Below are 26,667 nucleotides of genomic sequence, written 5' to 3'. Positions count from 1 at the left end.
TGGTAGCAGATTGCCGGTCTAGGAATTGTGCCAGTTTAAATTCAGTTCGTTGGACCGAGTTAGCGTCTAAAAAACGAGAAGATCCTTTCTTGCGCCGTCTAGTAGAGGAACAGAGAACTGCACTGCAGCTCAGACGTGTGTCTGTCCCAAATGTTCCAGACGGAATTTGGTGTGATGTAGCAAAAGGAAAGGAGCGACCTTACATACCAGAATAATATCGTCGCGAGATTTATAATGCACTACATAACCTATCACATCCAGGAGTACGAGCTACAGCCAAATTTCAATGAACTTTTACTACTGTGCGGGTGCAACCACAAGCTATCATCCATCTAGTAATGGAATGGTGGAACGACTACACAGCACGCTCAAAGCTGCATTAATGTGTAGTTCCACTTCATGGCCTGAAGCACTACCGCTGGTCCTACTCGGATTGAGAACGGCCGTGAAGGAGGACTTACAATGCTCTTCCGCAGAATTGGTTTATGGCGAGCAATTGAGGGTTCCTGGAGAATTTATCGTTCCAGCATCTACACAGCCGTTCGCCCCTGAGCTATGCACGCAATTCGCGAGACAACTCAGCGTTAGAATGAGAAACATCAAACCCACTAACCCTGTCAGACATGGAGACCGGAGAGTGTTTGTACATAAAGACCTGCAAGCAACGTCCCACGTGTGGCTTAGGGATGATACGGTGCGCCCGCCGCTCGTTTCGCCTTACTCTGGACCATACAGGGTAATCACAAGAGGAAGCCACAGCTTCAAAATCGATAAGGATGGTAAAGAAGAGACAGTCTCAATTGAGCGGCTTAAACCTGCTTACACCGAAGAGGATACACTCCTTCCTCGGTCTGCAAAATCACCCTCAAACGTGGAGGCCAAAGAAACAGCAGAGAGTCTCGCCCAGCCCTCGGTTGCAGAAGAGAACAACGAAGCAGCAAGTGCAGAACAGGAGCAGCCATTGCCTGCACCAGATGTTTTCACGAGAGCTGGTAGAAAAATCAAGTGCAAGTTTCCCCACATACCTGGTGCACCCGGTTTCAAAAGGAGGGGGGCTGATGTGACGACGTCATTTATCCACTCCGCCAAAAACAGCGGGTGAAAGCTACAGCTGATACATATTTATCTTTGCCGTAGTCGGCTTGGTTACGAATTGTTTATTCTTGTTAGTTTTTGATCTGTGCTTGGAAAATAAAATGTTTTTTCATCTCATGAAAAAGCTGTTACTTCATAAAATATAAAGGCTCCCATAAGAGATTATATATAAATAATTTTGATTAAAACTTTTTCAATGCTATTAATTATTTCCGATACTATCGATAACTTGTCCCCTATATGAGAATAAGCCTGATAATACTATTCTCAATTAAAAGAGTGGCTATAGAGGACATCGCCGCAAATCACCAGCCTGGCGTCAGGAGGAGAATCGCAAGAATGTCTGCCCTATTGAACCAAACGTTAGCAGCCACTTACCTCACGTGCGTCTCACGTTTTTATTGTTGTGACTGCAATACCAAATGTTCGAAATGTTGGCAATGAACACCGTTGTATGCTACAAAGCGTTTATGGACAGGCAATACGGCAAGTATGAATTTCATCTGAGCTTGTTGCACCACAGATCCGTGTTGTATGACATTTCGTGTCCTTCGAAGTCATCGAAAATAACTTGTAGATACTTTACTTTAATTTTTCCGACATATTAACGCCCAGACTTATTAAGTCTCCCAACAACGATGGTGTACAGTGTTCACGAAGTACCGCTGTCGTTTCAAACAATCACAGCTTGGAAACTTAAGAGACAGAGCAGCTCTCAAAGCTTTTTTCTCTGTTATGCCAGAGTTTCAATGTGTGCCCACTCGTCACTCGTAGAAAATCAAGGCAATACCCGAATTTTGCCCAGGTATGTATCAGCACTGCAGTATGAACAGTGCTGATTGCTTCAATGATTCGGGGGCGGATGGTAGCAATGTCTCTGACTGCTGTTGAGTGGACGCGATCCTGAAGTAACCCCACATAAAGAAGTCTAGTGGCGAGATATCGGGAAGCGTGGGGAGGCGGTGTGGGAGGGGGAGGAGGCATGCGATGGGATCATCACCGCCCAACCATCTAGTAAGGAAATGTGTTATTCAGCACGTTCACACTCTGATGCGGCATCTTGTTGTTGGAAAATAATGCACAGCTGTAGCTCCTTATCTCTGGTAGCATGGCCGGCCGCTGTGGCCGAGCGGTTCTAGGCGCTTCAGTCCGGAATCGCGCTACTGCTACGGTCGCAGGTTCGAATTCTGCCTCGGGCATGGATGTGTGTGATGTCCTTAGGTCAGTTAGGTTTAAGTAGTTCGAAGTCTAGGGGACTGATGACCTCAGATGTTAAGTCTCATAGTGCTCAGAGCCATTTCATTCTGGTAGCATGTCCGAGCATGAGTAAATAAACATTTCCCGTTATAATTTTCTCTGCAAGGAAAATGGGTCTGTCACCCTATCGTGTATTAAGACACGCCAGATATTAAAGTTCGAGCTATTACGAATGAGTTCATGTAATTTGTATGGGTTTTAAGAGCCTCAAATTCTAATGCTGTCCTAAATGTGGAAAGTTGCTTCATCTGTAAACAGACACTAATTCGTGAACTAATTGTCAGCATCTATCGAGGACAGCAAGGAACACGCGACTGGACGCCACAGAGAACGAAACGTTTGGTTGCAATGCGACTGGATTCGTGATTTCCTGTCAGATAGGTCACAGTTCGTAGTAACAGACGGAAAGTCATCGAGTAAAACAGAAGTAATATCCGGCGTTCCCAAAGGAAGTGTTATAGTGTTATAGACGCTCTATTGTTCCTGATCTACACTCCTGGAAATGGAAAAAAGAACACATTGACACCGGTGTGTCAGACCCACCATACTTGCTCCGGACACTGCGAGAGGGCTGTACAAGCAATGATCACACGCACGGCACAGCTGACACACCAGGAACCGCGGTGTTGGACGTCGAATGGCGCTGGCTGCGCAGCATTTGTGCACCGCCGCCGTCAGTGTCAGCCAGTTTGCCGTGGCATACGGAGCTCCATCGCAGTCTTTAACACTGGTAGCATGCCGCGACAGCGTGGACGTGAACCGTATGTGCAGTTGACGGACTTTGAGCGAGGGCGTATAGTGGGCATGCGGGAGGCCGGGTGGACGTACCGCCGAATTGCTCAACACGTGGGGCGTGAGGTCTCCACAGTACATCGATGTTGTTGCCAGTGGTCGGCGGAAGGTGCACGTGCCCGTCGACCTGGGACCGGACCGCAGCGACGCACGGATGCACGCCAAGACCGTAGGATCCTACGCAGTGCCGTAGGGGACCGCACCGCCACTTCCCAGCAAATTAGGGACACTGTTGCTCCTGGGGTATCGCCGAGGACCATTCGCAACCGTCTCCATGAAGCTGGGCTACGGTCCCGCACACCGTTAGGCCGTCTTCCGCTCACGCCCCAACATCGTGCAGCCCGCCTCCAGTGGTGTCGCGACAGGCGTGAATGGAGGGACGAATGGAGACGTGTCGTCTTCAGCTATGAGAGTCGCTTCTGCCTTGGTGCCAATGATGGTCGTATGCGTGTTTGGCGCCGTGCAGGTGAGCGCCACAATCAGGACTGCATACCACCGAGGCACACAGGGCCAACACCCGGCATCATGGTGTGGGGAGCGATCTCCTACACTGGCCGTACACCTCTGGTGATCGTCGAGGGGACACTGATTAGTGCACGGTACATCCAAACCGTCATCGAACCCATCGTTCTACCATTCCTAGACCGGCAAGGGAACTTGCTGTTCCAACAGGACAATGCACGTCCGCATGTATCCCGTATCACCCAACATGCTCTAGAAGGTGTAAGTCAACTACCCTGGCCAGCAAGATCTCCGGATCTGTCCCCCATTGAGCATGTTTGGGACTGGATGAAGCGTCGTCTCACGCGGTCTGCACGTCCAGCACGAACGCTGGTCCAATTGAGGCGCCAGGTGGAAATGGCATGGCAAGCCGTTCCACAGGACTACATCCAGCATCTCTACGATCGTCTCCATGGGAGAATAGCAGCCTGCATTGCTGCGAAAGGTGGATATACACTGTACTAGTGCCGACATTGTGCATGCTCTGTTGCCTGTGTCTATGTGCCTGTGGTTCTGTCAGTGTGATCATGTGATGTATCTGACCCCAGGAATGTGTCAATAAAGTTTCCCCTTCCTGGGACAATGAATTCACGGTGTTCTTATTTCAATTTCCAGGAGTGTATATTAACGACATAGGAGACAATCTGGGTAGCGCTATTAGATTGTTTGCAAATTATGCTGTCATTTACCATCTTGTAAAGTCATCCGATGATCAAAATGACTTGCAAAATGTTTTAGATAACATATCTGTATGGTGCGAAAAGTGGCTATTGACCCTGAATAAGGAAAAGTGTGAAGTTATTCACATGAGTACTAAAAGAAATCAGCTAAATGGATGTTTCCAGCAGTAATTTTCACTTCAATCAATATCTGTGGTAGTAAATACGAGAACTGGTTCAAAATGGTTCATATGGCTCTGAGCACTATGAGACTTAACATCTATGGTCATCAGTCCCCTAGAACTTAGAACTAAGTAAACCTAACTAACCTAAGGACATCACACAACACCCAGTCATCACGAGGCAGAGAAAATCCCTGACCCCGCCGGGAATCGAACACGGGAAGCTAACTGAGAAAGCAGTAAATGCTACATTTCAAATTAAAAAAGGTTCCGTTGGCCTGTCTCTTCATAAAGAAGAAGAATATGTAGATATTGAAAAAAGGTTGAAAGGCCTTTAGAAAGTACGTAATGACTCACATGATTTAAGAAGATGTTTAAAATCCCTGGTTTTCTTACAGAACCTGAGTGAGAAATTAAAATTCACTGTTGTGGTTTCCCCTAACGGTCGGTAACCCTACGCTAAAACATTTGTTGTCGGAGACACCATGGCGACGTTGCGCGTCGCAAAACCACGATCGGAAAGCCCACGACACCATGCTCTCCATTATCTGACAGTCAGAGATAACTGACCATTCTGTGGAATCTCCTGCCCTGTCTCTTTGGCGTATTCCCTTCTAGGCATCCATAAGAATGCTACGAACTGCCACGATCGACTGGCACGCAGCAACCGCTGAGCTTATCTGCCCCCAAGGCCGGCTCGGGCGCGCTGGCATTCGTTCATCTGGACGCCGGATTCACTCGCGGAAGACTCGAAATGACCGTGACTCAGTCCTCAATCCCCTTCCACCCCCGCTCGCCATCGCTGTTGCCCTATTAGACTAACATATCGTACTGTTCAAAGACCCAGCAGCGAGTAACTATTTCAGACGAGTTTAATAATTCTTGACTGCGTGACTGAATGCATGCAAGTTCTCGACAATATTCGACAAAATTAAGACCTTTGGTGGACACTTCTTCAATTAAATATCGATTTGCCGTGGGCCCTGCACAGAGCTGAACGTTCGAGAAATGTGGTGGACAAGCCGACAAATGTGACGTCACAAGTTCGTTTCAAGGCTCGTACATATCTCGTTGCCCCAGTTCCATGTAAGAAACAGCTCGAAGTCCGAGGCTGCCTGCTTTTTCCTACACGCTAAGAATCTAAAAAATGGTTCAAATGGCTCTGAGCACTATGCGACTTAACATCTGTGGTCATCAGTCGCCTAGAACTTAGAACTAACTAGACCTAACTAACCTAAGGACATCACACACATCCATGCCCGAGGCAGGATTCGAACCTGCGACCGTAGCAGTCGCACGGTTCCGGACTGAGCGCCTAGAACCGCAAGACCACCGCGGCGGGCGCTACTACGAATCTGAAGAAGACGTCAGCGTTTCGGAAAGCGTGTCGATGCATGTCAGTCTCCTGATGTTCGACATGGGTTGGACACCTTGACTCAGACGGCTACATTATTTTACGCCAAAGAACTGACGCGCTATTCTGGTACGCGGCAGTCAGGAGTCGCATATTACTGCTGCGACTGCCGTCAGTGCTCCACAGTCCCGTCTCTACCCACATTCGCCAAGAACAGTATCGTCACAATGTATTCCAGGAGAGAACGTCACTTAGCAGGCGTTTATACACAGGCGTTGCTAAGGTCGTAACCACGTCTCAGTTTTGAAACTGCACAGCGGCTTACTATTTCGACGTGTCCAGACCTAGTACTTAGACACGATCCAAAACGATCGCGCACACTGCACCAGGCAACACCGATGTTAGAAGCTGTAGTAGTACTCCGTAAATGAACGAACGTAACGACCTTTTAAGTGCGAAGAGCAACACGAAATTTGCTAGTATTTCTCCAAACCAAACGCAAAAACGAGTTTGATATTCCATATTCTATTCGTATGACAGAACCGCCACGCTGTATCAAACACGGTATCAACATAGACACGTTTATCTACTCCATCCACTGTCTTGAACGAACAGAGCGAGTTTCCCCTCCGCTAAGAACAATACGTGATTTGCCACGAGTTCTTCAATGCTATCATAAATCCCGCATGATATTTCGTATGTTGCTCATGTGATACAACCCGGAAATATATTGAACACTGACCAGAAGTCAGGGAAATGGTACCCATCGCCTTCTGAGTCTCATGGACGAAAGAGCAAGCCGAGTTCTACACAATTAATGTTTAGGGAATGCGTGTTATTTTATCTCAAGAGTGGAGATGAGGCGTTCCAGAATTGGACAACCTGTTGAATCCTGCCCAATCGTCAAAGATGAGGTGTCTAGGAAACCTGCTTCCTTGGATCGCTAGACAAACACTAAAAAAAATGGTTCAAATGGCTCTAGGCACTATGGGACTTAACATCTGAGGTCATCAGTCCCTTGGACTTAGAACTACTTAAACTTAAGTAACCTAAGGATATCACACACATCTATGCCCGAGGCAGGATTCGAACCTGCGATCGCAGCGGCAGCGCGGTTCCAGACTGAAGCGCCAAGAACCGCTCGGCCACAACGGCCGGCACAAACAATTCAAACAAATCGTATTAATGAGTTTCTTACAAAATGAACAATGACAATACTTAACGTTGACGATGTAGTACCACTTTTTAATTGTTGTTGATGTTGTCTTCAGTCCTGAGACTGGTTTGATGCAGCTCTCCATACTAATCTATTCTGTACAAGCTCCATCTCCCAGTAAATACTGCAACCTACATCCTTCTGAATCTGCTTAGTGTATTCATCTCTTGGACTCCCTCTACGATTTTTACCCTCCACGCTGCCCTCCAATGCTAAATTTGTGATCCCTTCATACCTCAGGACATGTCCTACCAGCTGATCCCTTCTTCTACTCATGTTGTGCCACAAACTTCTCCTCTCCCCAATCCTATTCAATACCTCCTCATTAGTTACGTGACCTACCCACCTAATCTTCAACATTCTTCTGTAGCACCACATTTCGAAAGCTTCTATTCTCTTCTTGTCCAAACTATTTATTGTCCATGTTGCACTTCCATACATGGCTACACTCCACACAAATACTTTCAGAAACAACTTCCTGACACTTAAATCTATACTCGATGTTAACAAATTTCTCTTCTTCAGAAACGCTTTCCTTGCCATTGCCAGTCTACATTTTATATTCTCTCTACTTCGACCATCATCAGTTATTTTGCTCCCCAAATAGCAAAACTCCTTTACAACTTTAAGTGTCTCATTTCCTAATCTAATTCCCTAAGCATCACCCGACTTAATTCGACTACATTCCATTATCCTTGTTTTGCTTTTGTTGATGTTCATCTTATATCCTCCTTTCAAGACACTGTCTATTCCATTCAACTGCTCTTCCAAGTCTTATGCTGTCTGACAGAATTAAAATGTCATCGGCGAACCTCAAAGTTTTTATTTCTTCTCCATGGATTTTAATACCTACTCCGAATTTTTCTTTTGTTTCCTTTATTGCTTGCTCAATATACAGATTGAATAACATCGGGGAGAGACTACAACCCTGTCTCACTCCCTTCCCAACCACTGCTTCCCTTTCATGCCCCTCGACTCTTATAACTGCCATCTGGTTTCTGTACAAATTGTAAATAGCCTTTCGCTCCCTGTATTTTACCCCTGCTACCTTTAGAATTTGAAAGAGAGTATTCCAGTCAAAGTTGTCAAAAGCTTTCTCTAAGTCTACAAATGCTAGAAACGTAGGTTTGCCTTTCCTTAATCTCTCTTCTAAGATAAGTCGTAAGGTCAGTATTGCCTCACATATTCCAACATTTCTACGGAATCCAAACTGATCTTCCCCGAGGTCGGCTTCTATCAGTTTTTCCATTCGTCTGTAAATAATTCGTGTTAGTATTTTGCAGCTGTGACTTATTAAACTGATAGTTCGGTAATTTTCACATCTGTCAACACCTGCTTTCTTTGGGATTGGAATTATTATATTCTTCTTGAAGTCTGAGGGTATTTCGCCTGTCTCATACATCTTGCTCACCAGATTGAAGAGTTTTGTCAGGACTGGCTCTCCCAAGGCCGTCAGTATTTCTAATGGAATGTTGTCCACTCCCGGGGCCTTGTTTCGACTCAGGTCTTTCAATGCTCTGTCAAACTCTTCACGCAGTATCGTATCTCCCATTTCATCTTCATCTACATCCTCTTCCAATTCCATAATATTGTTCGCAAGTACATCGCCCTTGTATAGACCCTCTATATACTCCTTCCACCTTTCTGCTTTTCCCTCTTTGCTTACAACCGGGTTTCCATCTGAGCTCTTGATATTCATGCAACTGGCTCTCTTTTCTTCAAAGGTCTCTTTAATTTTCCTGTAGGCTGTATCTATCTTACCCCTAGTGAGATAAGCCTCCACATCCTTACATTTGTCCTCTAGCCATGCCTGCTTAGCCATTTTGCACTTCTTGTCGATCTCATTTTTGAGACGTCTGTATTCCTTTTTGCCTGCTTCACTTACTGCATTTTTATATTTTCTCCTTTCATCAATTAAATTCTATATTTCTTCTGTTACCCAAGGATTTATACTAGCCCTCGTCTTTTTACCTACTTGATCCTCTGCTGCCTTCACTACATCATCCCTCAGAGCTACCCATTCGTCTTCTACTGTATTTCTTTCCCCCATTCCTGTCAATTGTTCCCTTCTGCTCCCCCTGAAACTCTGTACAACCTCTGATTTAGTCAGTTTATCCAGGTCCCATCTCCTTAAATTCCCACCTTTTAATTAGCAGTATTTATTTTACTTTTAAAATTATTTCCGACATTTACGGAGTCATATATTCCATATGACAGCCTGTATTATAGTTTCATCTGTGTGTCCTTATCGATGTATCTGCTGACGTACAAGCTCCGTTTAATTTCGTTAGTAATTTTTATGTTAAATCCTTTTGTGTAGCGTCCTCTGGTTTCTGTTCTGTTCCCGTTCTGATTAGGCTCCGACGCATTGGCATGACTATGTATGAATTTATGTTAAACTGTACCTTAAGTGCTTATAATATAGTCAAAGTTAACTTTACTATGATCTTCATTTCTAAATTTCAACCCTCCATGTCACTTTGTTATTAATATTTTATGATTTATGTTTTTCAGACGACCATGGTTGGAAAAGAAGCATTGATGACCCGTTGTTAGTGGACGCATATGACCGAACACTTCTCGTGTTCAGCCATTAATTTCAAACCGCGTATATCGCTCCACTCCCTGAGATCGGTGCGCCGATCATTTCATGTTCATCCTGCCGCAGGTTTTCACAGGAGTAACGCAAAGAATGATTCGGCCCGCCGTCCACTAACAGTGACGTCGTTGTGCGATCTACACCAGTCGGACACAAGCTCCGCTTCGTTCAAAGTACTGATGGTGGTCCATGCTTTATTTTTTAATTTATACTAGCCGCTTCACGCCCAGCTCGGCACGGAGCGTTGCAGTTTCAAGACGATGCGCCGTCCGTATTGCGAGCGACAATACACGCGCGACCGCCATCTAACGGCACTTTCCACCCCCTTTATTAATTTGGAATGCTGATTTACATTTTTGATTCCCCTTCAAGGCTAGGAAACGTGTCAAGCAGAACGCAGATGTCTCGCAAGCAAAGGGCGACCTGTAAGATATGTAAGGCTCTTCAGTACAGAGAATGCTACATAGTACAAGGGAAATCACTAGTCTTGAAGCTGTTGTAGAACTGGGCCGCGACCAGTCGGGCGTGGCGCTAATGTCCTCTTCGCATAGAGGCCGCTCCTGTCGCATTGTCGTCCTGGAGAGGGGTCGGTCACGTCTTCTTCACAGCTCTCTCTGCTCTCTTGTTCCCGACTGCCGGCGCTTGACTTTAAGACGCAACGTTCCTCCCCCCCCCCCCCCCTCCCTCCTCTACATCTACATCTACATACATACTCCGCAATCCACCATACGGTGTGTGGCGGAGGGTACCTCGTACCACTACTAGCATCTTCTCTCCCTGTTCCATTCCCAAACAGAACGAGGGCAAAAAAACTTCCTATATGCCTCCGTACGAGCCCTAATCTCTCTTATCTTTGTGGTCTTTCCGCGAAATGTAAGATGGCGGCACTAAAATTGTACTGCAGTCAGCCTCAAATGCTGGTTCTCTAAATTTCCTCAGTAGCGATTCACGAAAAGAACGCCTCCTTTCCTCTAGAGACTCCCACCCGAGTTCCGGAAGCATTTCCGTAACACTCGCTTGATGATCAAACCTACCAGTAACAAATCTAGCAGCCCGCCTCTGAATTGCTACTATGTCCTCCCTCAATTCGACCTGATAGGGATTCCAAACGCTCGAGCAGTACTCAAGAATAGTTCGTATTAGTTTTTTATAAGAGGTCCCCTTTACAGACGAACCACATCTTCCCAAAATTTTACCAATGAACCGAAGACGACTATCCGCCATCCCCGCAACTGCCATTACATGCTTGTCCCACTTCATATCGCTCTGCTGTGTTACGCCCAAATATTTAATCGACGTGTCTGTGTCAAGCGCTACACTACTAATGGAGTATTCAAACATTACATAATTCTTTTTCCTACTTATCTGCATTAATTTACATTAATCTATATTTCGAGTTAGCTGCCATTCTTTACACCAATCACAAATCCTGTCCAAGTCATCTTGTATCCTCCTAAAGTCACTCGACGACGACACCTTCCCGTATTAGCAAACAGCCGCAGATTGCTATCCACCCTATCCAAAAGATCATTTATGTAGACAGAAAACAACAGCGGGCCTACCGCACTTCCCTGGGGCACTCCAGTAGATACCATCACCTCCGATGAACACTCACCGTCGAGGACAACGTACTGGGTTCTATTGCTTAAGAAGTCTTCGAGCCACTCACCTACTTGGGAACCAATCCCATATGCTCGTACCTTAGTTAGGAGTCTGCAGTGGGGCACCGAGTCAAACGCTTTCGGGAAGTCAAGGAATATGGCATCCGTCTGATACCCTTTATCCATGCTTCGCAAGATATCATGTGAAAAAAGGGCGAGTTGCGTTTCGCAGGAGCGATGCTTTCTAAAGCCGTGCTGATGCATGGACAGCAACTTCTCTGTCTCAAGGAAATTCATTATATACGAACTGGAAGTTCGAGAATCCTCGCCCCCCCCCCCCCCCCCCCGCAAAGTGACCGTCGTAGTATAGGGAGCACGACAACGGGGGGGGGGGGGGGGGCGGGGGGGGGGGGAGGCAGGATCGTGTATGATGCGATGGACTGGAAGCTGTGGCAGACCTCCAGCCGTACCCCGCCATCCGGCCTTCGCTGTGGCGGAAACGTCCCCCTGAAAACGACCAACAGGGTACGCGACCACCTCCTAAGGCTTATAAGAAGAGTCGGTCGCTGCGGCGTAGGCGCGTCCACCTCTATACGTAGGACGAGAGGAGGTGGAGAAGGCGAAGGTTCCGTCTCCATGCGATCGTCCCGCGGTGTCGTGATACCACCCTCTGGTGGCTGCTGTGACCGCACTGTCCTCGGGATCCGTGAATCTGGGGGAAGAGATACGGAAGGATCACTGTGCATATGGCAGTGACGAATTTGATTGTGATGTCGGCGCTGCAATCCGTCTGACACTGGAATGAGATACACGCATATGCCAAGTCAGCGAAGGATCTCGCCTAGCGCCCGTCGTCTGCTGCCGCTAAAAGCCCTGAACACTCAATATCAAGCAGCGCTAAGCGATACTAGCGGCCTATCTTCGGCGCCGGGTTCTGAGGAGGCTGGAGCAGGTGGAGCAGTGTCCGATGGAGGTGGCCGTGATGCAGTTCTGCCGGCGATGATCCATCTCATGGATGTGAACGACAGGAGGCGAGAAACAGCTGCAATGCTTGATCCCTGGTGTGTGCGGAGCGGTGCACTAGTCAGATGCTGTATGCCATTGCCTTCACAGAACGATTCAGATTCATTTGACGTGAACTGAGGGTCGCTGTCCGGCACAATGACTTCAGTCAAACATTCGAGTTCATTCGCACCGAGTCTACCGCAATGAACAAACGAGTGTTCCGAAAAGGTACCGCAAAGTCTATGTGGACACGTTGTCATGGTGATTGTGACTTAGGCCAAGCAGAGAATTTTTGTGGAAGAGCGGACTGATTTTCCGCACATGTATGACGCTGTGAGGTAATGTGTCCTGTTTGGGTGTCCATACCCTGCCAAGTACAAGTGTCGACGCGCTAACTGTTTCGTACGAACAATCCCCAGTGACCTTATGAAGTAACTGCGACATTTCTTTTTGCGAAGATTTGGGATCAACACACGTGACTGTCCACTGTCATTCTGAACAAGAATTACACCTTTCTGTACAGCGAGGCTACGCCGACAAGCAAAGTAGTGGCGCACTGCTGAGTTCTTTATGCTACGCAATGAGCGAGGCCAAGATGTACGAACGTACACTGCTGTCTATTAAAATTGCTACACCACGAAGATGACGTGCTACAGACGCGAAATTTCACCGACAGGAAGAAGGTGATGTGATATGCAAATGATTAGCTTCTCAGAGAATTCACACAAGGTTGGCGCCGGTGGCGACACATACAACGTGCTGACATGAGGAAAGTTTCCAACCGATTTCTCATAAACAAACAGCAGTTGACCGGCGTTGCCTGGTGAAACGTTGTTGTGATGCCTCGTGTGAGGAGGAGAAATGCGTACCATCACGTTTCCAACTTTGATAAAGGTCGGATTGTAGCCTATCGCGACTGCGGTTTATCGTATCGCGACATTGCTGCTCGCGTTGGTCGAGATCCAATGACTGTTAGCAGAATATAGAATCGGTGTGTTCAGGAGGGTAATACGGAACGCCGTGCTGGATCCCAACGGCCTCGTATCACTAACAGTCGAGATGACAGGTATCTTATCCGCATGGCTGTAACGTATCGTGCAACCACGTCTCGATCCCTGAGTCAACAGATGGGGACGTTTGCAAGACAACAACCATCTGCACGAACAGTTCGACGACGTTTGCAGCAGCATGGACTATCAGCTCGGAGACCATGGCTGCGGTTACCCTTGACGCTGCATCACAGACAGGAGCGCCTGCGATGGTGTACTCGACGACCAACCTAGGTGCACGAATGGCTAAAGGTCATTTTTTCGGATGACTCCAGGTTCTGTAACAGCATCATGATGGTCGCATCCGTGTTTGGCATCATCGTGGTGAACGCACATTGGAAGGGTGTGTCCACAGCTTGTGGTCGTGCGGTAGCGTTATCACTTCCCGCGCCTGGTTTCCCGGGTTCGATTCCCGGCAGGGTCAGGGATTTTCTCTGCCTCGTGATGAGTGGGTGTTGTGTGATGTCCTTAGGTTAGTTAGGTTTAAGTAGTTCTAAGTTCTAGGAGACTGATTACCATAGATGTTAAGTCCCACAGTGCTCAGAGCCATTTGAACCATTTTTTTGGAAGGGTGTATTCGTCATCGCCATACTGGCGTATGATCAGGCGTGATGGTATGGCTTCTGGATACAGAAAATGTTCGACTGCTGCCCTGGCCAGCACATCCCCCAGATCTCTCACCAACTGAAAACGTCCGGTGGCCGGGAACTGGCTCGTCACAATACGCCAGTCACTACTCTTGATGAACTGTTGTATCGTGTTGAAGCTGCATGGGCAGCTGTACCTTTACACGCCATCCAAGCTCTGTTTGACTCAATGCCTAGGCGTATCCAGGCCGTTATTACGGCCAGAGGTGGCTGTTCTGGGTACTGATTTCTCAGGATCTATGCACCCAAATGTCGTGAAAACGTAATCACATGTCAGTTCTAGTTTAATACATTTGTCCAATGAATACCCGTTTGTCATCTACATTTTTTTCTTGGTGTAGCAATTTTAATGGCCAGTAGCGTATTTTAGCAAAACATTCAAGTCTGGATCAGCTTCCGTGGCCTGTGCAATTCTCCTGTAGTTCAGAGGAAACGATTGAAGCAATTCAGAATTCTGAGCATCGATGTGACAACAAGATGCAGCAGAAGCGTCAAAGTATGTAACAGGGCCAAGAGGAAGACGTGAGACTGAGTCCGTATTAACACGTTGAGCTGTCGGACGATCCACAATCTCGTACTGGTATTGAGACACCAAAAAGCCCATATTTGCAATTTTTGGGCAGTTCGTACAGGAACCGACTTCATCGGATGAAACAAGAACTGCAATGGCTTGTGATCCGTTACTTAGTAAAATTTTCTGCCACACAAATAGTGGTGGAATTTGGTGACGCCGTATACAATAGCTAATGCGTCTTTCTCTGCTTGCAAATAGTTGCACGGAGCTTGGGACAACACTTTTGATGCGAAAGCAATAGGCCTGTCGTTATCACTAATTCTGTGCGAAAGCACAGCGCCGATTCGGTAAGAGGAAGCGTCAACTTGCAACACCAGTGGTTTGTCAGAATCAAAGTGAACCAAGCAACCACTGAGCAATGAATCTATGTTTTTGAAAAGCTTTTTGGCACTCGTCTATCCAAACAAAGCGATGCAATGGAGCTGCGATTTTTGCAGAAATCGGTATGAACCGAATATAATAGTTCATTTTCCCTAAAACTGACTGCAATTATGTGACATAGCGATTAACTGACCGGCTTCGTACGAGGATGTACATTAACTGTATGACATGACCAACATACTGCAACTCGGGTTAAAAAAAAAAAAAAAAAGGAAATCACACTTCTCCAGTCTACACTTTAGTCCTGCATCAGATAACGCACGAAAAAAAAAAACACACTAATTTGCAATGTGTCCTTCAGGTGTACGATTTGCTACGACAATATTGTCCAAATAGTTTGAACAGTTTGGTAGTTGAGCAGTCAGCTGTTCCAAATACCGTTGGAAAATGGCGGCTGCTCAAACACTGCCAAAAGGCAAACGTAAATATTTAAACAAGCCGAAACGTGTGTTCACAACGCACACGTTTTGAGATTCTTCATCCAATGGTATTTTCAGTTTTTGAAAAGTAGTGACTAGCGCCTAATCTGTCTAGGTGATCCCCTGGGCATGGCAATGGATAAGTAGCAATCACAGTTTGTGGGTTGACTGTAGACTTCAAGTCAACAAAGAGGGGAATGCGACCTGAAAGTTTGGGGAGCAAAAGCAGTGGACATGCCCACTGACTACCTGGTACGGGCACAGCAGCTCCGTTATCTTGCAATTCTTTAAGTTCAGCAACGACTTTGTCCCGTAATGCAATGGGAACAGTTCGGGTCTGGCAAAATTTCGGTTGATTATTGTCTTCCATAGTAATACGTGCAACAAAATTGTTAGCCTTGCTTAAACCTTCAGAAAAGAGTTCAGGAAATTCCATCAGCTAGCTAGCGACACTGTGTTTGGCATTGAATGCAGTCAGTGACAACACATTATCCTGAATTTTAAAGACAAACAAATGAAACGAATCAAGGCCAAATATGTTATCACAGTCACATGATTGTAGCACAATGAAAGTCACAGTTCGCGTATGCGAGCGATACACGGCAGGCAAAGTACATTTTCTGAGAACGGAAATGTCTTGTCCATTATGAGCCGCCGGTTGCGTGCTAGTTTTAGACACGTGTGGGGAGACTAACAGTTCATACGTGTTACGATTCCGCAATATAACATGGGCATCTGTGTCCAATTGAAATTTCACATGGTTCCCACTAATATGCAAATGAACACAAAGTTTGTTGGACTGGCATTGCACTGAAGAAACTATCCGGTTGCTAGTTTTGCTTGCAGTATGCTTGAAATACACTGCATTGATTACACCGGCCCTGACTAGAATTATATGAGTGGGTAGAATTCTTATGTTTGTTACGTTGCAAACATAATAGAATAGAATAGAATATTTTTATTAGCCTTTCAGAATTTTTCATACAATTGGCTTCGTCAAAGTTTATAGAGGGTTTCAGTTTCAGTACGATATTCAAATAGTTACAGAAAGGGGAGAAAAGGAACTAAAGACCTTTTCATCAGCATTATGTAAAACAATGTTTTATACAATAATTAAATACACACATAAGAAAAGAATCACTGTAAATAACTCGCTCACATATGATCAAAACATTTTCTTCATAACTTAGGTAAAACATATATTTTGATTATTAGTTTCTAAGAATTCTTCAGTTGTATAGAATTCGTTGTTTTTTAGCCAGGTTTGCAATGTATTATTATACTTATTTAGTGGTACTGTACGAGCTGAGCACGGTAACTTATTGAAAAATTTTATGCTTAAGTACTTATAGTTATTATGGACTACAGCAAGTCTTGTGGAAGGGAAGTCCAGCAGGTGACTGTTTCTGTACTGTGTGCATGCACATCACATCTTATGTTAATTTTTTTCAGATTTTCTCTGGCATATATTAAACAGTTATATACGTACATGCTTGGCACTGTCAGTACAGCAAGAGATTTAAAATAATTTCTGCAGGACTCTCTGGGTGGTAACCCTTCCACGCACCTGATTGCTTTCTTCTGCCATCTGAAAATACATTCAGCACCTGGGGAGTTACCCCAAAGCAATACTCCATATTGCAGTTGGGAATGAAAAGAAGCATAGTATGAGTGGAGTAGCAATTGCTTGCTCACACTGCTTCTTAATTTATAAAATAAGAAAAGCACTTGTGCTAGTTTACTACATAGATAATTAGTGTGTTCTTCCCATGGGAGCTTTTGGTCTATGATTAGTCCAAGTAACTGTTTTGTATTCATTTTTAGTTACTTTGAGATTAAACATTATTTCTTCTGTTTTTGTTTGATTTATGCACAGCTGGTTAGCCTGACACCAGTAATTAGCCATTTGCATCATTTCTCTATTTCTGTCCAGTTCACTCTGTAAGTTCCCTCTTTTGTGATTGGCAGGAGAGCCAACACCGTGTTACTAGAGGAGGCCGAAAGGCACGCGATTTAGCTCACGCAGGCTGGCGTGAGGTCTGGAACAGGACAAGGAAATTAGAATTTAGAAACAACGGACGTACCTGGTGGAATACTTAACTTTAATCCATTAATGATGAACGTCGCTCTTGACGGTACATAGTTCACAATATCAATAGTAACTGATAATGGCGCCTTGCTAGGTCGTAGCAAATGACGTAGCTGAAGGCTATGCTAAACTATCTTCTCGGCAAATGAGAACGTAAGTAGGCAGTGAAGCATCGCGAGCAAAGTCGGCTGTACAACTGGGGCGAGTGCTAGGAAGTCTCTCTAGACCTGCCGTGTGGCGGCGCTCCGTCTGCAATCACTGATAGTGGCGACACGCGGGTCCGACGTATACTACCGGACCAGGGCCGATTTAAAGGCTACCACCTAGCAAGTGTGGTGTCTGGCGGTGACACCACACTCTCCTGTACTTATTAATGTCATATCATCAGCATATAGTATGTTCTTACACGGTATGTAATTCGAGAAGTCATTAACATAGACAATGAACAGAAAATGTCCAAGAACAGAGCCTTGGGGTATTCCTCTTTCTATAGGAAGTATTTCTGACCTCTGCTAATTTGCATATACAAGTTGTAACCTATTGCTTAGATAAGATGTGAGTAGACGGAGTGTATCATCGTCAATACCATAGTATTTTAACTTTTTGATGAGTATGTCATGTGACACTGAGTCAAATGCTTTACTTAGGTCAATTAGTGTTCCAGACATTGATACCCTTTTTTCATACCCTTCATAAGGATTGTACATGACCTGTTTCCCACAATCGTAACACTGTGCTTGTCTGAATGGGCAGTCTGTGCTGTGAATAGCACCGAGTGCATGACTTAATTCCGTTCGCCAGTTTAGAGAATTCTTTATGCGGCGAGGACAACTGTGTACAAGGCATGCCACGTGTGAGCTGTCACTGTCTAATGGGCCGGTCGTAAGGAAGGTATGACTCAGCCTGACAAATGTAATGGCTGCTCAAGTTTATCGGCTGACACGGCACTTGAATTGTACTGATCTAGCATTACATGTTGGAATAATGGATCGGACTGTTTCGGAATCTATTCTCTAAGTTTGACATCAGTTACATTGTACATGATCGTGCCACACAAAATTACATTGGAATATAAAGCACCACAAGCACATTTTAATTTGCGTTTCCTCGTCATACCCTGCAAATCTGTTACCCACTCGCGATAAGTTTGTTTCTGGCCGTTTCTTACAAGAGAAGAATTGGTACCTAGCTGCCACCACATTCACTTATTGTTGTTGTCGTTTTTTTTGGGGGGGGGGGGGGGGGGGGAAGGAGACCAAACAGCGAGGTCATCGGTCTCATCGGATTAGGGAAGGACGGGGAAGGAAGTCGGCCGTGCCCTTTTAAAGGAACCATCCCGGCATTTGCCTGGAGCGATTTAGGGAAATCGCGGGAAACCTAAATCAGGATGGCCGGACGCGGGATTGAACCGTAGTCCTCCCGAATGCGAGTCCAGTGTGCTAACCACTGCGCCACCTCGCTCGGTTTCACTTATTGGTCATAATAGTTAGTTAACGAATCTACTATCTGATCACACGAAAGTTCAATTGGAGTGGCGTTAAGGAATAATTTCTGGATGAGGCGACACACTGCACTCCCTACCATTGACAAAACGTAATGTAGTTTCGCTGTACCTGGTACGCTGTGAGAAGTTACATGGGCTTCAAATTGTTGGGACCACTCGATCCATTCCTTTTGTTTTTCATTAAACTGGCGAAAATGCTATAGTTGATGTATTTTGCGTTGTATTAGTTGCTTGAGCGGTGAATAGCTACTGTACCTTGTGAAGCACCGTGGCAATTTGCTGGGTCTGAAACATCTGTGTCAGCTGCATTGCATCTAAAGCTTGCAGCTGAGGCCCCTGACCAGGGGGTGGGAAAGGGGGTTGTTTTTGGAAAAAACGATAATTTGTGTATGGAGTGCATGACTGATCATTTTGTAAAAAAAGTTTGTTTATTTATAGACGCAATCACATGTTTATGACACAGTAACAACCGGTTTCGGCCATAGAATAACCATCTTCAGATTCTAATGGCGGCATACACTGAACACAGGTTCATGCATTGTTTGACAACACACGAACCTGTGTTCAGTGTATGCCGCCTTTAGAATCTGAAGATGGTTATTCTATGGCCGAAACCGGTTATTACTGTGTCATAAACATGTGATTGCGTCTATAAATAAACAAATTTTTTTTTACAAGATGGGTTGTTCATTTTGGACTATACAAATGCAATAAACGGACAAGGTAAGCAAAAAAAATAAGCATACATGCAAAGAAAATTTCTACAATGCTCACCTGAAAACACTGAATAGCAAAAACACTATTAGAGATACTGTTAAAGCAAAGAAAAGAGAATGTAGAATTACGGCGCCAGCAAAACACAGTAGAAAATTCGTATTAGCCATGCACAGGGCTCTTCTTATTCGCCGCCAAATGTTGAATCCTACCTAGTCGTCAAAGATGGGGTGTCTGGGAAACCTGCTTTCTCGGATCGCTAGGCAAACACTTCAAACAAATCGTATTAATGAGTTTATTACAATATGAACAATGACAACACTTACCTTGAGAGTTACACAGAAGTGTCGCAAGCTAAGGGCGACCTGTAAAGTATGCAAGGTTCTTCAATATAGACAATGCTACATAGTACAAGGGAAATGACTAGTCTTGAAGCTGTTGTAGAACTGGGCCGCGACCAGTCGGGCGTGGCGCTAATGTCGTCTTCGGATAGAGTCCTCTGCTGTAGCGTTGTCGTCCTGGAGAGGGGTCGGTCATCGTGTAATTGGCTGACGTCATCTTCACAGCCCTCTCTGATCTTTCGTTCCCATTGGCCTGCCGGCGCTTGACTGTACTCCGTAACACAGTCGATTGACGCTGTCGATATGAACTTTCAATTGGGTGTATAGCTCGATGATAGATGGCACAGTGTCCTCGAAATCTCAGAGAATCGGTCGCCAGTGAAACTTGTTTCCAGGGTATTGACAGCTACAACTCAGAACTCACAACGTGAACTTGGTAATGATTGAACGCCACCCTAGTTAGGTCGATATTTTCAATTAAAAATTAGCACCGACAAAATTCCTCCGTCAGTTGAAGTTATCGATGTATAGACCTATAGTCGCGTGCATCAACTCGATGACTAATACACTGTCATCGAGTTGACAGTTCTCGTAAAATGGGAGTGTGTACTTACTAGGGTGTTGATTCACCTTTTTTCGCACCCAATACAATGTCACCATTCAGTGTTACATCGATTGGACAAGCCCTTCATAAGTTTAAAGGGATTGAAAACTCAAATTTTTTACCTGGCAGACTAGTTTTTTCTGGAATGATATATAGAGTGGTCCATTGATTGTGACCGGGCCACATATCTTACGAAATAAGCATCAAACGATAAAACTACAAAGAAACAAACTTGCCTAGTTTGAAGGGGGAAACCAGATGACGCTATGGTTGGCCCGCTAGATGGCGCTGCCATAGGTCAAACGGATATCAACGGCGTTTTTTAAAAAATAGGAACCCCCATTTTTATTACATATACGTGTAGTACGTAAAGAAATATGAATGTTTCAGTTGGACCACTTTTTTCGCTTTGTGATAGATAGCGCTGTAATAGTCACAAACATATGGCTCACAATTTTAGACGAACAGGTGGTAACAGGTAGGTTTTTTAAATTAAAATACAGAACGTAGGTACGTTTGAACATTTTATTTCGGTTGTTCCAATGTGATACATGTACCCTTGTGAACTAATCATTTCTCAGAACGCATGCTGTTACAGCGTGATTACCTGTAAATGCAACATTAATGCAATAAATGCTCAAAATTAAATACGACATTAATGCAATAAATGCTCAAAATGATGTCGGTCAACCTCAATGCATTTGGCAATACGTGTAAAGACATTCCTCTCAACAGCGAGTAGTTCGCCTTCTATAATGTTCGAACACGCATTCACAATGCGCTGACACATGTTGTCAGGCGTTGTCGGTGGATCACGATAGCAAATATCCTTCAACTTTCCCCACAGGAAGAAATACGGAGACGTCAGATCCGGTGAACGTGAGGGCCATGGTATGGTGCTTCGAAGACCTATCCACCTGTCATGAAATATGCTATTCAATACCGCTTCAAACGTACGCTAGCTATGTGCCGGACATCCATCATGTTGGAAGTACATCACCATTTAGCCATGCAGTGAAACATCCTGTAGTAACATCGGTTGAAGACTACGAAGGAAATCAGCATACGTTGCACCATTTAGATTGCCATCGATAAAATGGGGGCCAATTATCCTTCCTCCCATAATGCCGCACCATACATTAACCAGCCAAGGTCGCAGCCATCGTGGATATTCCGTTGCCCAATAGTGCATATTATGCCGGTTTACGTTACCGCTGTTGGTGAATGACGCTTCGTCGCTAAATAGAACGCGTGGAAAAAGTCTGTCATCGTCCCGTAATTCCTCTTGTGTCCACTGGCAGTACTGTACACGACGTTCAAAGTCGTCGCCATGCAATTCCTGGTGCATAGAAATATGGTACGCGTGCAGTCGATGTTGATGCAGCATTCTCAACACCAACGTTTTTGAGATTCCCGATTGTCGCGCAATTTCTCTGCTACTGATGACACCTACTTGGGCATCACCAATTCCTGCAGGTCGTGGTTGACGTTTCACATGTGGCTGAACGCTTCCTGTTTCCTTAAATAACGTAACTATCCGGCGAAAGGTCCAGCCACTTGTGATGTCGTCCAGGATACCGAGCAGCATACATAGCACACGTCCATTGGGCATTTTGACCACAATAGCCATCCATCATCACGATATCGACCTTTTCCGCAAATGGTAAACCATCCATTTTAACACAGGTAATGTGTCACGAAGCAAATACCGTCCGCACTGGTGGAATGTTACGTGCAACCACGTACTTATATGTTTGTGGCTATTATAGTACCATCTACCACAAAGCGAAAAAAGTGGTCCAACTATAACATTCATGTTTCTTTACGTGCTACACGAATATGTAATAAAAAATGGGGGTTCCTATTTTAAAAAACGCAGCTGATATCCGTTTGACCTTTGGCAGCGCCATCTAGTGGGCCAAACACAGCGCCATCTGGTTTCCCCCTTCAAGCTAGACAAGTTTCGTTCTTTGTAGTTTTTTCGTTTGATGCTTATTTCTTGAGGTATTTGGCCTGGTCACTATCAATGGACCACCCTGTATATACATATGTGAACGCATCTTACTGAATCCGATATATGCAACAAGGTGAAAGTGCAGAACCCACAGTTGGGAAGAGCTGATGATGATTTAACATCATCCAACAGACCTTAGGTCCATATGTTAAAGTAAAATTAATAGCGCAACACTGCACACACGTTCTCCGGCGGTATTCCATAAGGTTACCGCCCTTATATTGTGCAGTTCCCACACTAATCGAAACACCAGGGTTTCAGGTGCCAGCCAGCCAGCCGAGCAGCAGCGGTCCAGCCGTGCAGTAGCAGTCCAGCCTTGCAGCAGCAGCAGCAGCAGCACCGGTCCCGGCCAGCAGCAGCGGTCAAGCCGGCAGCAGCCAGCCAGCCCTCCAGCAGCAGCAGCAGCGATCCCGGCCAGCAGCAGCGGTCAAGCTGGCAGCAGCCAGCCACCCCTCCAGCAGCAGCAGCAGCAGCAGCAGCAGCAGCAGCAGCGGTCCCGGCCAGCAGCAGTGGTCCAGCCGGCAGCAGCCAGCCACCCCTCCAGCAGCAGCAGCAGCAGCAGCGGTCCTGGCCAGCAGCAGCGGTCCAGCCGGTAACAGCCAGCCAGCCCTCCAGCAGCAGTAGCAGCAGCGGAACCGGCCAGCAGCAGCGGTCAAGCCGGCAGCAGCCAGCCACCCCTCCAGCAGCAGCAACGGTCCCGGCCAGCAGCAGCAGTCCAGCCGGCAGCAGCCAGCCAGCCCTCCAGCAGCAGTAGCAGCAGCGGAACCAGCCAGCAGCAGCGGTCAAGCCGGCAGCAGCCAGCCACCCCTCCAGCAGCAGCAACGGTCCCGGCCAGCAGCAGCGGTCAAGCCGGCAGCAGCCAGCCAGCCCTCCAGCAGCAGCAGCAGCGATCCTGGCCAGCAGCAGCGGTCAAGCTGGCAGCAGCCAGCCACCCCTCCAGCAGCAGCAGCAGCAGCAGCAGCAGCAGCAGCGGTCCCGGCCAGCAGCAGTGGTCCAGCCGGCAGCAGCCAGCCACCCCTCCAGCAGCAGCAGCAGCAGCAGCGGTCCCGGCCAGCAGCAGCGGTCCAGCCGGCAACAGCCAGCCAGCCCTCCAGCAGCAGTAGCAGCAGCGGAACCAGCCAGCAGCAGCGGTCCAGCCGGCAGCAGCCAGCCACCCCTCCAGCAGCAGCAACGGTCCCGGCCAGCAGCAGCAGTCCAGCCGGCAGCAGCCAGCCAGCCCTCCAGCAGCAGCAGCAGCAGCAGCAGCGGTCCCAGCCAGCAGCAGCGGTCCAGCCGGCAGCAGCCAGCCAGCCCTCCAGCAGCAGCAGCAGCGATCCCGGCCAGCAGCAGCGGTCAAGCCGGCAGCAGCCAGCCACCCCTCCAGCAGCGCCCTAGTGACACCACCACCTCCTCCGCTCCCAAAAAGGCCCCGCCCTGTCCTCCTTCCCCCCCCCCAGGATGCCATGGATGTCTCCCCGCCTGGCCCTGCTCCCGCCGCCTCCTCCTCCACCTCTCACCTCCCCTATTATACAAATACCTCCTCTCCTGTCCTGATCCTTCCCTTCTTGAGGCCCAGAATCTCTCCCTCCTCCTCCACCAACACTTCCCTGGTGCTCCCATCTCTCTCCTCACTCCCAGACGGGATTCCGTTCTCATTTCCTCCTCCAGCGCTACCCTCCATACTGACATCCTCTCCCGCCTCCCCATCACCCGTTTTGGCCCCCATGCTTCCCTCACCCCTGCTCCTTCTCCATCTCCCACCCGCCAGCCCCAAACCCCGCGTCGCCCGCCAATCCTCACTGCCGTGATCACTCGGCTCAGTCTGTTGATCACGGAGGAGGAGGTGTTGGCGGAGCTCAAGGCCCATCCCACGCTGGAGGTGCGGGTGGTCCGCCTCATTTTCAACTCGGCCGGCCCCACCTGCCTTATGCGGGTTTTCTCCGAGGACACTCCCTCCATTGACCGTCTCCTGAAGGAAGGTGCCCTCCTCTTTCACCAGCGTTACAAGGTCGACCCCTCCCATTCCCCTCCTCAATCCCTGCGCTGCTAGAGGTGTCTGCGCTATAATGCACACCCAACAGCTGAGTGCCGCAAGGCTCCCACCTGCCCACATTGTCGACAAGCGCACTTCCTCTGGCTGTGCCCTAACCACCAATCCCCAATTCCCTCCCTCCTGCAATACCTGCAATCTCCCCCATCCCACCTACTCCCAAAAGAGTAAAGCCCGACCCCCTCCGACCACTCCTAAACTCACCGTACCTGTCTGTCCTCTGGACGCCCCCACCCCTCCTGGCAATTCCCTTCATCCCCTCCCCCCCACCCCTGAGGACATCATCAGGTTCCTCACCATTGTCCTACAAAACGTCCACCCTTTCCAGCGCCCTCACACCCTCCAACAGGTCTCCCTCGCCACCCGTTCCATTTTCCATTTGAAAATGTATGCCACCTACTCCAACAACCAGGCCCATTTCACCTTCTCCCGCCTTGACACCCTTGTCTAAATCCCTGTCATGGCGAGACAGCACCGTATCCTTTTCAACATCTGCTCCCTTCCCGCCAACAAGAACCTCTTCCTGCACACTCTTGCCACCCACTGCGTGGACGCCTTCCTCCTCAATGACACCTTCCTCCAACCCCACCACACCGTCCACACTTTGCCATACCTCCTTCACCGTTCTGATAATCCTCTCCCGATTGCGCATGGCGGAGTTGCCTTGATCACCTCCGCCAGATATCTGTTCGGCTCCAACCTCTCCTTCCTGACCCCACCGAACACTTGATCCTTAGTCTCTTCCCCAGCCTTACCATTACCTGCGTCACCATCTATGTCGGCCCTGACGCCCTTATTCCCTTCGACTTCCTCTCCCACATTGACCGTACCTTCTCCTCCTACATGATCGCCGCCGACCTCAACATCCACAGTCGTTCCACCGCCCAGTTACGGTGGTGGCATCGGTTCCTCTCCTCCCTTCAAGGCGACCACATCCCCATCCCCCAGCACACCCGTCCCGAATCCAACTCCACTCCTGATGTTGTCCTTTGCTCCGCCAACCTCCTTGGCCGCATAATGGTGGATGTCCTGGAACCTATTGGTAGCGACCATCTTCCTGTCCTCCTCACCGTTTCAGACGGTCGTCGCCCCCGCCCTGACCTTCGTCATGACCCTCCCCCTAAGTACGTCCATGACTATTCCCGTGCCAACTGGAATGCCTACCGGGATACCCTCTCCACCCAGGTCAATAGCCACCCCTTCACATATTGTCACCCTGACGATGTAACCCATGCCGCCACCTTTCTCCAGCAGACCTTTTCTGAGGCCATGGAGGCCCATGTCCCTACTGTCGCGATCCACCCCCACCGTCCTACCTTACCCCTACAGGCCATCCTCCTCCTCCGGGAATCCTGCCGTCTCTACTGTGCCTTCCTGCACACGCGTGACCCGGACACACTATGACTCCATCAGCAACTCCAACGACACATTCGTAATTTACTCGCGGCCAAGAAACGCCGGGACTGGCGACAGACATGCACCTGTTTAAATGCTACCCTACCAATCAACTCGTCGAAGTTCTGGTCCGCCTTCCGTCGCCTTACTGTAACTAAACCCTCCCCTTACTATCCTCTTCTACATGATGATCACCCCTTCCCTGACACCCTTAGTAAGGCCAATCACTTTGCCTCCTACCTGTCTGATGTCTTTTCCATCCCCGATGATCCCCAGTTCGATTACTCCCTCTTCCCGGATGTCCGCGACCAAACTGACACCTCTGTCCCTCCCCTCGCACCTGGTTTCCAGTACTTGGACAACATTACACACACGGAACTCAATGCCCCAATCACTACACATGATCTCATTGCTACACTCCCCACAAAACGCAACACCACTCCTGGTCACGATCGTGTCACCTATCGTCACGTTTGTGAAACTCCTGCCTCTTTCCTCTCCACCTTGGCCAGGCTCTACAATGTAGTCCTGTCCACCGGTTGCTACCCCGACCTGTGGAAAACCTCCCGTATCCTGATGTTCCTTAAACCTGGCAAACCGCCATCCGCCGTCTCTTCCTACCATCCCATTAGCCTTACCTCGGTCT

The 26,667-nt window shown here is 47.5% G+C and overlaps 1 protein-coding gene across 1 annotated transcript; it reads left to right on the top strand.

Annotated features, from left to right (window-relative positions):
- Nucleotides 1-589: 589 nt before the first annotated feature.
- LOC126336079 (nucleolar and coiled-body phosphoprotein 1-like) lies at nt 590-23,971 on the top strand. Its single transcript, XM_049999559.1, has 2 exons — nt 590-992; nt 23,244-23,971. The coding sequence occupies exons 1-2, from the start codon at nt 590-592 to the stop codon at nt 23,969-23,971; spliced, it is 1,131 nt and encodes a 376-aa protein (XP_049855516.1).
- The last annotated feature ends 2,696 nt before the right edge of the window (nt 23,972-26,667 follow it).

This window comes from Schistocerca gregaria, chromosome 2 (genome assembly GCF_023897955.1).
Source record: "Schistocerca gregaria isolate iqSchGreg1 chromosome 2, iqSchGreg1.2, whole genome shotgun sequence".
NCBI lineage: Eukaryota > Metazoa > Arthropoda > Insecta > Orthoptera > Acrididae > Schistocerca > Schistocerca gregaria.
This window is presented reverse-complemented; position numbering and strand designations above follow the sequence as displayed.